This window comes from Lampris incognitus, chromosome 10 (genome assembly GCF_029633865.1).
Source record: "Lampris incognitus isolate fLamInc1 chromosome 10, fLamInc1.hap2, whole genome shotgun sequence".
Classification (NCBI taxonomy): domain Eukaryota; kingdom Metazoa; phylum Chordata; class Actinopteri; order Lampriformes; family Lampridae; genus Lampris; species Lampris incognitus.
In genome coordinates this window covers 48,932,544-48,945,426 of record NC_079220.1, presented here as the reverse complement: position 1 = coordinate 48,945,426, position 12,883 = coordinate 48,932,544, and the positions used below count along the sequence as shown (strand labels likewise).

The following is a 12,883-nucleotide window of genomic DNA, read 5'->3' as shown; positions in this document are numbered from 1 at the left end:
ACACTTACACCATTTTAAACTACGTGCTGAAAAGAATGTAAGCATATGTGATATACACTCTTACATTCTGTGATATACACAGAACGTAAGAGTATGTGATATACACTGATGGGTCAAAACATTATGACCTCCTGTCTAATATGCTGTTGGTCCTCCGTGTGCAGCCAAAACAGTGTCGACCCTCCAAGGCATGGACTGTACAAGACCCCTGAAGGTGTCCTGTGGTATTTGGCGCCAAAACATTAGCAGCAGATCCTTTAGGTCCTGTAAGTTGAGAGGTGGAGCCGCTGTGGATCGAACTTGTCAGTCCAGCACATCCCACAGATGCTCAATCAGATTGAGATCTGGAGAATTTGGAGGCCAGAGAAACACCTTGAACTCTTTGTCATGTTCCTCAAACCATTCCTGAACAATGTGTGTAGTGTGGCAGGGCACTTTATCCTGTTGAAAGAGGCCACTGCCATCAGGGAATACCATTGCCATGAAGGAGTGTTCCTGGTCTGCAACGATGTTTAGGTAGGTGGCATGTGTCAAATTGATAGCCACATGATTGGCCGGATCCAGGGTTTCCCAACAGAACATTGCCCAGAGCATCACACTCCCTCCGCCGGCTTGTCGTCTTCCCACAGTGTATCTTGGTGCCATCACTTCCGGAGTTAAACGGCGCACACGTACACGGCCATCCATGTGAGCAAAAAAAAAAAAAACAGGACTCATAGGACCAAGCGACTTTCTTCCACTGCTCCAAGGTCCAGTTCCGACGGTCCTGTGCCCACATTGTGGGCGCTTTTGACAGTGGACATGGGTCATCATGGGCACTCTGACCAGTCTGCAGCTACACAGCCCCATACGCAGCAGGGTGTGATGCACTGTGTGCTGTGACGCATTCCTCCCATAACCATCATTAAAATTTTCTGTGACTTGTGCCACAGTAGACCTTCTGTTGGTTCAGACCAGATGGGATAGCCTTCGTTCCCCTCATGCATCGATGAGCCTTGGGTGCCCAACACCCTGTCCCCAGTTTGTGGTTTGTCCCTCCTCAGACCACTGTCGGTAGGTACACACCACTGCTGACAAGGAGCACCCCACAAACCTTCTGTTTCAAGAAATGCTTTGACCCAGTTGTCTGGCATTAACAATTTAGCCCTTGTCAAAGCAGCTCGGGTCTTTACTATTGCCCATTTCTCCTGCATCCAACACATTGACTAGGAGAACTAATTGTTCCCATACTATCTAATCTATCCATACCTTGACATGTGCCCTTGTTACACGATAACCTAACGTTATTTGGTTCAGGTGTGAGTGATCATAATGTTTTGGCTCATCAGTGTAAATTGTGGTTGATTTAAAAGATAAGAAAAACTCTGTATTTCGAATATGTAAACTCTATTTGCTGGATGCTACATACATTTAATAGCGATAAATGTATAAAAGGCTGATAAAGTGAATTCCTCATTCTTGGTTTCATTAGGTGACAGACCAGATTGAGTCCAGTAGATTCCAGTATGTGTACTTACTTTGATACCAGTACAGATGCAGCGTCTCTGGACTTATCACTGACGGTTAAATAAGACTGTAAAAAAAAAAGCATGTTATTTTAATCACAGAAAAAAACTTTATTTTTATAATGTACAGCACTGATCATAATAAGTCATTCAGTGACATCCTACCAGCTGAAGTAAATGGGTTGGCCAGTATTGTGTTTCCCTTCAATGCAATCAAACAAAAGCTCACTCATAGGCTAACTAAACAAGGACTACTCATAACAAATCAAAACAAATTAAAGAGGGCTGGGTGGGTAAAAAGTGATTTAAAAGGCACATACTCTCTTGAATTTACAAAGCAACTAAAAATATTTTTAGAAGATCTAGTAGAGGGGACTTTCTCTTTCTTAATTATCCACACCAGGCGAGTCAGTGTAGCCTCAGATGGCAGACATTTCACACTTACAGGTATTGAGGTCGGCTCAGACCAAGTCCAATGTGAATTTTTCATCATTCTCTGAAAAAAAAGTTGTACCATGGCCGTGCTGGCAATATAGTGTACACTGTTAAGTGCCAGGAGGATTGCCGTGACTTGTACAGGGAAATCAAACAGACGCTGGCCAAGACAATGGCACAACACAGAAGAGCTAACGCATCAGGCCAGGACTCTGCAGTCTACACCCATCTACAGGCCAGTAGCCACTCTTTCAAGGATGAGGATGTGCATCTCCTTGATAGGGAGGAACGCTGGTTTGAACGCGGAGTCAAAGAGGCCATGTACGTATGTGAAGAGGGAACGACCATCCCTGAACCGAGGGGGGGCTAAGAGTACATCTGTCGCCATCTTACAATGCTGTGATTGCAAACATTCTCAAATCCTCTCTGTGAATAATACACATTACTGTTGAAACTCTAGTTAATGCTCACGGCAATTTGCCTATGAAACTGATCATTGTTTTCGGTCGTTATGCCACTGTATTGTTTATAAGGGTGAGGATACCAGCAGTCAGTTGAGACCGAAGAGGTCACTTAGATGAGTGATGAAACATTTCTCTCAATAAACGTTGTGTACAGATGAACTGATTCAACTTCCTTTGATTTCCTTACCTGGATTATTGAGCATGCATAAAAACATAAAGATAGGGTTAGACCAAAATGGTTGCATAGCAAACCTTACCTGGGCCTGTCAGCCTAATAATTTTGTGCACCATTATGACTGTATGATCAAGGACCTATCGTGGTTGCAATGATTCAAAACCTTTGAAAAACCTGTTTTGTAACACAATAGAGTGCTAACTCCTCAGCTGGTTTTTCGTCTAAGTCTGAACACCGTAGAAGGGGAGATACACAGGCAGTGCCTCTGTATTTCCCCCCCTCCCTGTAGGCAAAAAAGGGGTGGTTTGTCACTAAGTCAGAGTACCAAAGAAGGGGAGATACGCCTGGCGGGGATCTGCACTTTACTTAGAGCGCACTCTTCTAGTTCTTCTACAGTTCTACACTCAATCATTTATGACCCACTAGACATGTGTGGCGGTGTCTGTATCTGCAGAGACCCTGCCCTCTGCCTATATTTTCTTATTTTGCTGTGTACGGGACGTTTCTGGGTGTTAACCTTTGGGCAACAGGACTCTATAAAAACGTAGCGACCAGGTGCCAGATCGAGATCATAAGCACGCATCCAAGAGGAAGCTATGACAATGGCGGACAAAGCGCCAAAAAGACACAAATATAGCAAGGCAAAATTCCAAGCGGACACAGCTTGTTCGAAAACGAGAGTGAATCTGGGGTTGGCTTTCACCTGCTGGCGAGCACTGAAGGGGAGGATGAGAATGAAGAGTGACGTGGAGTGGGCCTGTACTCTAGGATTGTACTCTGGCAGTTGCGGTCAGGGGGTGCGCACTTCTGGTGTCACTGAGCCAGAGAGGAGGGGCCAACTTTGAATGTTGTATTTACCAACTCCAACCGACAAACCTACTCCTTCTACCTTTAAAATCTTGTGTGTTTTTATTGTGCAAAAAAATTCGGACTTGGTCTGATCAGACCTTTAGCGCAGAGGTGGTTCAGTTGGAACCTTGTCTGCATAGCATCATCAATGCATCAATGTCCAAAGTCTACTTGTGCTCTAACAACAATTATCACTGGCATCAATACTTCAGAATGACAGACTAACTGTTCTTTCAGCCAAGTCAGCTTTCAGAACACATCATAATAATTATCATTAAGCATAACCAACTCATTCGGGAAAATAAATATTTTTTCTTTGTTTTTCAGTATAAATTTCAAATGGAGCTTTAATTTTGGATGAATTGGACTCATAAATGTCCAAACCAATCTTTATGTCTTGGAATATATATAATCAAGTTAATTAAGTAATTAAGTTTCCTTTATTAATTCCCTTGGGGAAATTCAGTTACTGCAAATTAACCCATCCTAGCTGTGATCTGTATAGCTAGGAGCAGCGGGCTGCCGCCTTCATGCTGCGCCTGGGGACCAACCCCAGTTCTTTTCCCATTGCCATGGTCAGGGGCACAGACAGAAGTATAAACCCTAACATGCCTGTTTATTTTGAAGGTGGGGGAAACCGGACCACCCAGAGAAACTCACTGCAAACACAGGGCGAAGATGCAACCGCCACACAGAGGACGACCGGGGATGACCCCCAAAGTTGGACGACCCCGGGATTCGAACCCAGGACCTTCTTGCTGTGAGGTGACAGCGCTAACCACTGGGCCACCGTGCCACCCAGCATGTGACTGGTATGTGAACAATGGTTTAGGTCTTTATAGAACTGGAAGTTCTCCGTCTCTGATCTGTCAGATAACCACACTCTCTTCAGGAGACCACTTTCCAGGACTTTTGCTTGGGTATACATGATTACCATTGATCAAGGAAGTTCATATCATTCAGTATTAATAATCAGTGGAAGCCTCAACAGTCTCTAAGTGTAACTTTTAACTGGTCTCTGAATGCACCCCCCATACTTCGCTATTCTATCCCTGATAAGATAGCCATCACATGCTGAAAAACTAGGTTTAGGGTTACAGACCAATGGCTACAATTAATGACTGCAAACACCTAAGACACCATCATATTCTGATATTACCTTAGCAATATCCAGGATGCGGTCCATGATGGACTCTCTGGCCTGGGCAGTGTCAGACTCCAGGTTACCATCCAAGCATGACAGGTCAAAGGGTATGAGGCAGGTCATAGAAAGCCACAATAGCAGTATGTAACGTGTTTCCCAAATCTGTGAAGAACAGGTTGCATGACCAGAACATAAAGTCAAGCCTGGAAAACAATAATAGTTATACAGACAGATGACATTGGCAGGTGGGTCAAGTTCCACTCTCACCTCAGTGTCTTTGGGATCCTGTCTGGATAGCAGGTCCAGAACTGGCTGGACATCAACCACCTCATGAGGTAAGAGCTGCATGAAGATTTTATAGCCTCTCACCTACCCAGAAAAAAATACACCAAGAAAAAGTCTCATCTGGTAGGGCTCACGGCAACATTTATATGATAGGGCACAATCTGGTGTTGACTGAACCGAGCTCCATTTTCAACTGACCTTAGAGATGATGTAGAGAAACTTGAAGCAAAGATGAACCAGCGAAGGGGGAGACTTCTCACTCCTTACCAAGTCCAACATCATGGTTAACATCCAGTCTGATTGAAAAGCATTTATCAATGTGGGGTTCATGTTCATCTTACATACTGTGAATAGGTGCAAACACTAGTATGACTACATGTCCGGTGCTGTATGGATTACATTTTTTTTTTTTTACCAAGATGTGGATCCAGCAGATGAGGCTGTTCCTGGTACCTGTCCATTATGACTGCGAAGAGGACAAAGGCATGCAAAGAGGGATTTTTTATTAAGGTGGTCGGGGGAATAAGAATCACAGCCCAGTTTTGATTGTAGTTTTATGTAAGTCTGCAAATGCACGGGAATTTACTCAATTGCTTAAATGGATCACACCGATACAACACAAAAACATTGCACAAAGGCGATGTATAAAAAGCTATATGGTCAGATTGACAGTAAAGAGGACAAGTTAAGCAAAACACATATTATCTGACGTCATGTGCGGGTTTTATTGTTAGTGTTTACACAGCGTTTCGGTAGACAATCGTTACCCAGGAACCTCTCTATGGCAGACTCCTGCGCTATGATGCCACACTGGACCTCCGGCAGGCTGGCGATCAGTGCTCGGACCTCCGCGTTCTCACTGAAGCCGCCCAAGACGCTAGCTTTGGCAATCACGTCGGGTTCCTCCTCTTCGTTCCTGTTGAATCCCGTGTCTGCCGCCGTCAGCGCCATTTTGCTACGGTTATTTGAAGATTTAAGATGTTGACGTTATCAAACGCAGCTCACAGAAGCTAGCCTACGTTAGTTAGCTCTGGTAGTGGAAAACCCTTAGTGGAAACGATGCCGGGATGGGTGCGAAGACTTATAATAAACATACGACATAGTTTTGAAAAACCCGAGTTAATAACATCTCTCCCAAAAAAAAATAGACTGAGTGTCGCAAAATAAAAAATAACTTACTAAAACCCGACTCAAAACCGTCCACCCCTGTTCTCTGGGTTGCAGGGATGCTGCTCAGCTGTCATGTGACGTAATTCCCGCAACATCACGTTAGCCCCTGCCCCAGTACGGTGCGCGAAAAGGTTCAAGACGGTTCAGCGAAAAGCGAAATGGCCAACTGATATGGAATTATGTAAGTAATCATTTACATGACGATCACAGTCTTTACTGTTGGAGTTACACTGACTACTAATATGCACAGCATAGCCTGCTTTCGTTTGTACATAGTGTAACGTGCATGGATAAGAAGACACGCTGGCCGCTGGCTCGCGGGTGTGACCCTTTAGTCGAGCGGTTAGCGATGCCTCCTGCGGTACGGGCGATACGGGTTCGCTTCCCGGTCGCGGCAGTTCCTGTAGTTGCGTTGTCCCCCGAATTCGCTACAATACCATGAACATGACAACTTCTCCTGTATTGTGCATACACGTCAAGGGTCGGCTCTGAGCCCTTGTTTGCAATGGTGATGGACAGGTTGACCAACGAGATTTTTTCTTTTTCTTTTTATTGGATTCCCCCCATTTTTTCTCCCCAATTGTACTTGGCCAATTACCCAATTCTTACCCACTTCCGGCTTCCCACCCGCAAATACGGCCAATTGTGTCTGTGGGGACGCCCGACCAAGCCGGAGGTAACACGGGGATTCGGACCGACGATCCCTGTGTAGGTAGGAAACGGAATAGACCGCTACGCCACCCGGACGCCCTTGACGGACGAAATCAGGCAGGAGTCTCGCTGGACTATGATGTTCGCGGATGACATTGTGATCTGTAGTGAGAGTAGCTGGTCGAGGAGAGCCTGGCGAGGTGGAGGTATGCAGTGGAGAGAAGAGTAATGTAGCCCAGGTAAACAAAAGTCCTTTAAAAGGGTTACAGTCAATAAGAGCAATATAAGTTAATGAATAACTAAATAAGTTAAGCTTGTGGTTTCATCTTAAATGTTGTTGAACATTTCACAAGGTTAAAAACATCCATCCATCCATTATCTGAACCACTTATCCTGCTCTCAGGGCCGCGGGGATGCTGGAGCCTATTCCAGCAGTCATTGGGTGACAGGCGGGGAGACACCCTGGACAGGCCACCAGGCCATCACAGGGCCGACACACGCACGCGCACGCGCACACACACACACACACACACACACACACACACACACACACACCTAGGGACAATTTAGTACGACCAATTCACCTGACGTACATGTCTTTGGACTGTGGGAGGAAACCGGAGCCCCCGGAGGAAACCCACGCAGACACGGGGAGAACATGCAAACTCCAAACAGAGGACGATCCGGGATGACCCACAAAGGTTGGACTACCCCGGGGCTCGAATAAAATAGTTGTACCGTTTCTTTAACGACGTGACAGTAACAGCAATCAAATAACTCCAACTCGCCAAATTGGCAGAAAAACGCCAAGAGCACTACAGAGCCTGTTAACGAGTAGTGAAAAGGAAGAAAACAGAAAAGAAGTAACTTTTGATGCTCCAAACTTTATTTTCCCTGTTTTTGGAATGATTTTTCTTTGTTTCACACGTTGAACAGGACTTGGCCAATTTTGTTGGGGTTGAAGAATCGGTTTGGCGTTGCATCCGCACGCTGTGGAAACAAGATGGCGAGCCACCCAAAGGAGGGATAAGCTCTATCCAGCTAAGTACACAGCTCATGCGCTCATTGATGGACAAGCTTGCAGTTGTCTTCTTGATACAGGATCGCAAGTGACCACAGTATCACAGTCATTCTATGAAACCAACCTCCCTCACTTGAACAGCCATCCTTTGAATGAGCTGTTAGAGGTGGACGCTGCAAATGGTCGACTATTCAGGCTTCATAGGTGTCGACAGTTCCTTTCCAAAAGACTGTTATGGCTCTGAAATCACTGTGTCCAACTTTGCATTAGTTGTCTCTGACACATGTTCTTATGCACAGTGTGCACTCGTGATAGGCTCGAACACTTTAGATCTTGTGTATGAAAGCTAGGCCTTGTGACACTATCAGGGAGAGAGCCTGAAGTCGTCCCTGCAAGTCAAAGCCATGTCTTGGAGAGGTCAGTCCATGTCAACAGTCACACTCCAGACAAGTGGATTGTAGTGGAACTCCCCTCATCATCTTCCTTGCCAGATGGTGTGTTGGCTACCAACTGCTGTTTACTCACTCTTCCTGACAGTCCATCACAAAAGCCTCCAGTGGTGCTACGCAATAAGAGTAAGCATGACACCATATTTGTTGTGCTTACACCGCCCCGAGCTGCCTCCCCGGCACGTTCAAGCCACTCCCCCAGCTCGGACGTGCCGGAAACATCCGAGCGCTCGGCTCGCGCTCTGAGGAGACGAGCGCTGCACTGCACCAGGTGTTTGCCATCATCCATCAGCCACACCTGTGGCAATCAGGCAGCCTTCTACAAGAAGCCTCCCAGAACGTCTCTCAGTGCTTCGACGTACTGAACCCTGCGACTCTCCCTCCGCGATTTCCACGGCTCCCCGCGTCTCCCTCGTCCCCAGCGACCTTCACGTTTCTCCCCGGACCTCTCCTGCGATCTCCCCCCTTGTCCTTCTATCTCCCCCCTTGTCCTTCTATCTGGACCCCTCCTTTCGGACTCGACTTCCCGGATCTCGGACCTGGACTTTCTCGGACAACCCCTTTTGGATCACGGACTGGACTTTCTCGCCAGGTGCACGCACATTTTTTCAACACCTCCTGGTCATTTACATACTGCACCACACATTGGCTAAAAACACTCACACATAGTAATTCACGCAAACCACGGGACACCACACATAGTTTATTCACACATCCCACTAACAGAACGCCTTTTTTCACCATACATTTCCCTCCCACAATAAAACCCCCCTTTGTAGCTTTTTGAAGTCATCTCGTGTCTGTCTGTCTTGGGTTTCGCCACACGGGTCAGGTTCTGGTGCGCGAGCACAACAATATTCCAGCAAAGAGTGTCATAGCTGAAATTCATGCACTGCAGACAGTAATCTCAAGCAAACAAAGCCTAACTGAGTCCTCACAGTCATACACTCATGCACAGTCACCTGAAACCTCCAAGTTAAACCTTAACTTTGGTGATTGTGATTCTCCAGTTCCAGCTGAATGGAGAGAGCAAATCGTGCAGAAACAATGCTATGCCATAAGTTTTTGCTCACCATGATTCAGACTTTGGTCGTATTGACAAAGTAAAGCACCAGGTCAAGTTAAGTGATGAAACATATTTCAAGCACAGACCTCGTCCAATACGTCCACAAGATCTTGACGCTGTGCGGAGACATTTGCAAGAGCTGAGCGAGGCAGGAGTAATCCAAGAGTCTGAGTCATCCTTCTGTTCACCCATAGTGGTGGTTAGGAAGAAAAATGGAGATGTAAGACTCTGTGTTGACTATCGAAAGTTAAACCTCCAGACTATCAAAGATGCTTACGCTCTGCCTAATTTGGAGGAGAACTTCTCAACTCTCACAGGATCAAAGTGGTTCTCTGTCCTGGACCTCAAATCGGGGTATTACCAGATCGAGGTAGATGAGGCCGACACACACAAAACCGCCTTTGTCTGTCCTCTGGGTTTCTGGGAGTTTAATAGGATGCGCCAAGGCATAACTAATGCTCCCAGCACATTCCAAAGGCTGATGGAAAAGTGCATGGGTGACATCAACCGTAAGGAGGTGCTTGTGTTTTTGGATGATCTCATTGTCTTTTTAGAAACCCTTGAAGAACATGGAGTCTTTCTTCTCTATGTCCTTGACCGTCTTAAGGAATACGGGCTTAAACTGTCCTTGGAAAAATGCAAATTCTTCCAAACATCAGTGAGGTACTTAGGACAAATTGTGTCCCAGCATGGTGTTGAAACAGACCCTGGGAAAGTTGAGGTCCTAAAAACCTGGCCAAGTCCCAAAAACCTTAAAGAACTGCATTCATTATTGGGGTTTGCCAGTTATTACCGGTGTTTCCTTCAAGTCTTCTCCAACATTGTGAAACCGCTGAACAACCTCACAGCTGGTTACCCACCGCTAAGGAAGAGTGGTCTCAAAGTGGACAGTGGTCAGTGTTTCCAATCAAAAGATCCCTTCGGGGTAAGAGGGACAGACAGTTGCCAAAAAGCATTCGAAACAATCATTGACAAACTCATGCCAGCACCAGTGTTAGGTTTTGCCAACCCAAAGCTGCTGTACATTTTACACGCAGATGCAAGTACAACTGGGCTAGGAGCAGCACTCTATCAAGAGCAGGACGGAGAGATGCATGTGATCACATTCGCCAGCAGAGGATTATCAAAGAGTGACGCTCGCTATCCAGCTCACAAACTCGAGTTTCTGGCACTTAAATGGGCTGTAACCGAGAAGTTTTGTGACTATCTGTATGGAAGTTGTTTCACCATAGTCACAGACAGCAACCCTCTAATTTACCTTTTGACCACTGCTAAGTTAGATGCAACAAGTTACCACTAGTTGTCTGCCCTTTCCACCTTGCAGTACAGCTTCAGTACAGAGTGGGGAGAAAAAACCTGGACGCTGATGGTATGTCACGACTCCCACATGCTGAACCAGTCAATGATCTGGTTTTCCAGAAGGAGCAGGAGCGAATTCATCAGTTCATACACCACTTACCTGACTGACTCTTTCGCTCATGTTCCCCGTCATGCTGTCTGTGCAGTTTGTGAGAAGCAACTAGTCACTCCAACTGTGAACACAGACAAATAGTGCTGTCAATTTTCCTCTTGTAACCTCCCTTGCTATTTCAGCTAAAGCCATTCCAGACAGCTTTGAACATTCTGACGGATATCCTGTCATTCCCAGCATTTCAGAAGAGGAATTCAGACAAAAACATAGAAATTACCCTGCTATTTATGAAGTAATCTGCTAGATGGAGACAGCAGAAACTTCCCTTCCTGCTGTAAGGACAGAAATTCCACAACTTCCCTTGCTTCTGTGAGAACTAAACAAACTTCAGCTCCAGAATTGTATTCTCTATTGCAAAAGGCAAGCTGGGGAGGAAACTCACTACCAGCTAGTTCTACCAGAGACCTTGAGAAGCATGGTTATGAAAAGCCTTCATGACGATGTGGGTCATTTAGGTATTGACTGAACTGTTGACCTCACACGAACTGGATTCTTTTGGCCCAAAATGGCTATGGACATTGAGACGAAGATTAAGAGTTGTAGTCGCTGTGTCTGTCAGAAAGCACTGCCTCAGAAGGCAGCGCTACTAGTAAACATTCAGGTCACCAGACCCCTTGAGTTAGTCTGCATGGACTTTCTCTCAATAGAGCCAGACCAAAGCAACACAAAGGATGTCCTTGTGATCACTGACTTCTTTACAAAGTACACAGTGGCAATTCCAACTCCTAATCAAAAGGCCAGAACTGTAACAAAGTGCCTTTGGGAGAACTTCATAGTTCACTATGGCATTCCTGAAAAATTGCAGTGACCAACGGCCTGAATTTGAGTCCAAAACAATCAAAGAACTCTGTGATATTGCAGGAATCCGCTAAGTCCGAACCACACCCCACCATCCCAGGGGGAACCCTGTTGAAAGGTTTAACAGGAATCTTCTAAGCATGCTTGGCACATTCAACAATGAAGACAAGAAGCACTGGCGTGACTTTGTTAAGCCGCTGGTACACACCTATAACTGTATGAAACATGAAACCACGGGGTTCACACCCTACGAGTTAATGTTTGAGTGGCAGCCCAGGTTGCCTATTAATCTTGCCTTCAATGTTCCCTTGAATCATAGTCATCAACGGTCTCACTCACATTACGTCCAAGCCTTGAAAGCACATCTTCAAGAGAGCTACCTACTGGTTACCAAAAATGCTGCCCAAGTAGTTGAAAGGAGCAAGATCAGATCTGACAAACATGTTACTAAATCTGCCTTGGATGTTGGTGATCATGTGCTAGTGAGATACGTACGCATACGAGGAGAACACAAGTTGGCTGACAAGTGGGAAGCCACTGTGCATGTTGTCATAAGTAGGAAAGGAGGCCTTCCAGTTTACACCGTCAAGCCTGAGCACAAAGATGGTCCCACCCAAACTCTGCAGAGACCTCTTGCTGCCATGTGGTTTCTTACCAGCTGTGGAAGAGGAACCTCTTGCTGTGCAAAACAAACCTCGATGACCAAGCACATGTCAGCATCCAAACCCTGAACCTGATGAAGAAGAACTGGAGTATATCTCTGACAGCGAGGATAACTATCTCTCATATTCTGCTCAAGGTCCTACCCTAAAACCTATAAGGTACACACAGGAGTATGAAATAGTCATGCCTCAAAGAGCACAGACACATCCTTCTGTTGAGCAGACCTGTTCAGATAATGTGGCAATTTCTGACAGCGCTCCAGAGGAACTTTCTAAACCTGCACTTGAAAATGCACCAACACTGGGAAGAGACTACTTACCTGAAAGGACAACTGACAAAACTAAGAGAGGAAACAGAACCTGACACAGAAAACGCTGAAATGGGGAACGTAACTGAACTGAATGAAACAAGTACAGAGAAAGCAGCTGATACTGAGGAAACTGAAAATGAATCTGTGGAGAACAATGACACAGAAGGACATAAAAATGACAGTGAAAGTGACTGTGAAACTCAACAAACCATCAGAAGGTCCATGAGACAAAGGATAAAGACGAAGAAGTTAGCATAGCCTGAGTTAAGAAACCCTTTAGTTACTATTGTACAGTCTTTATTCCAATGCTTGAGTGCAGCTATTATAGACTCTCTTGAAGAGCCTAGCCTTACACCACTTCCTGAACCTGAAATAGTGTAAACTCTGTGCTAGTATGCAAAGGGACTTGCATAGAGTTAAGGGGGGG

General features: G+C 45.6%; 1 protein-coding gene across 2 annotated transcripts in view; it reads right to left on the bottom strand.

The window, feature by feature from the left end:
* The window catches only part of tbcd (tubulin folding cofactor D), a 48,168-nt gene extending 42,089 nt beyond the window's left edge, over window positions 1-6,079 (bottom strand). For both annotated transcript variants that reach the window (XM_056287358.1, XM_056287357.1), the window contains exons 1-6: window positions 5,625-6,079; window positions 5,273-5,323; window positions 5,056-5,153; window positions 4,840-4,941; window positions 4,588-4,734; window positions 1,518-1,573 (exon numbers count right to left, since the gene is read on the bottom strand). In XM_056287358.1, the coding sequence (XP_056143333.1) occupies window positions 1,518-1,573; window positions 4,588-4,734; window positions 4,840-4,941; window positions 5,056-5,153; window positions 5,273-5,323; window positions 5,625-5,808 (638 nt within the window). In that variant the 5' untranslated portion in view covers window positions 5,809-6,079. The remainder of the gene's footprint in view (window positions 1-1,517; window positions 1,574-4,587; window positions 4,735-4,839; window positions 4,942-5,055; window positions 5,154-5,272; window positions 5,324-5,624) is intronic.
* Between the last annotated feature and the right edge of the window lie 6,804 nt (window positions 6,080-12,883).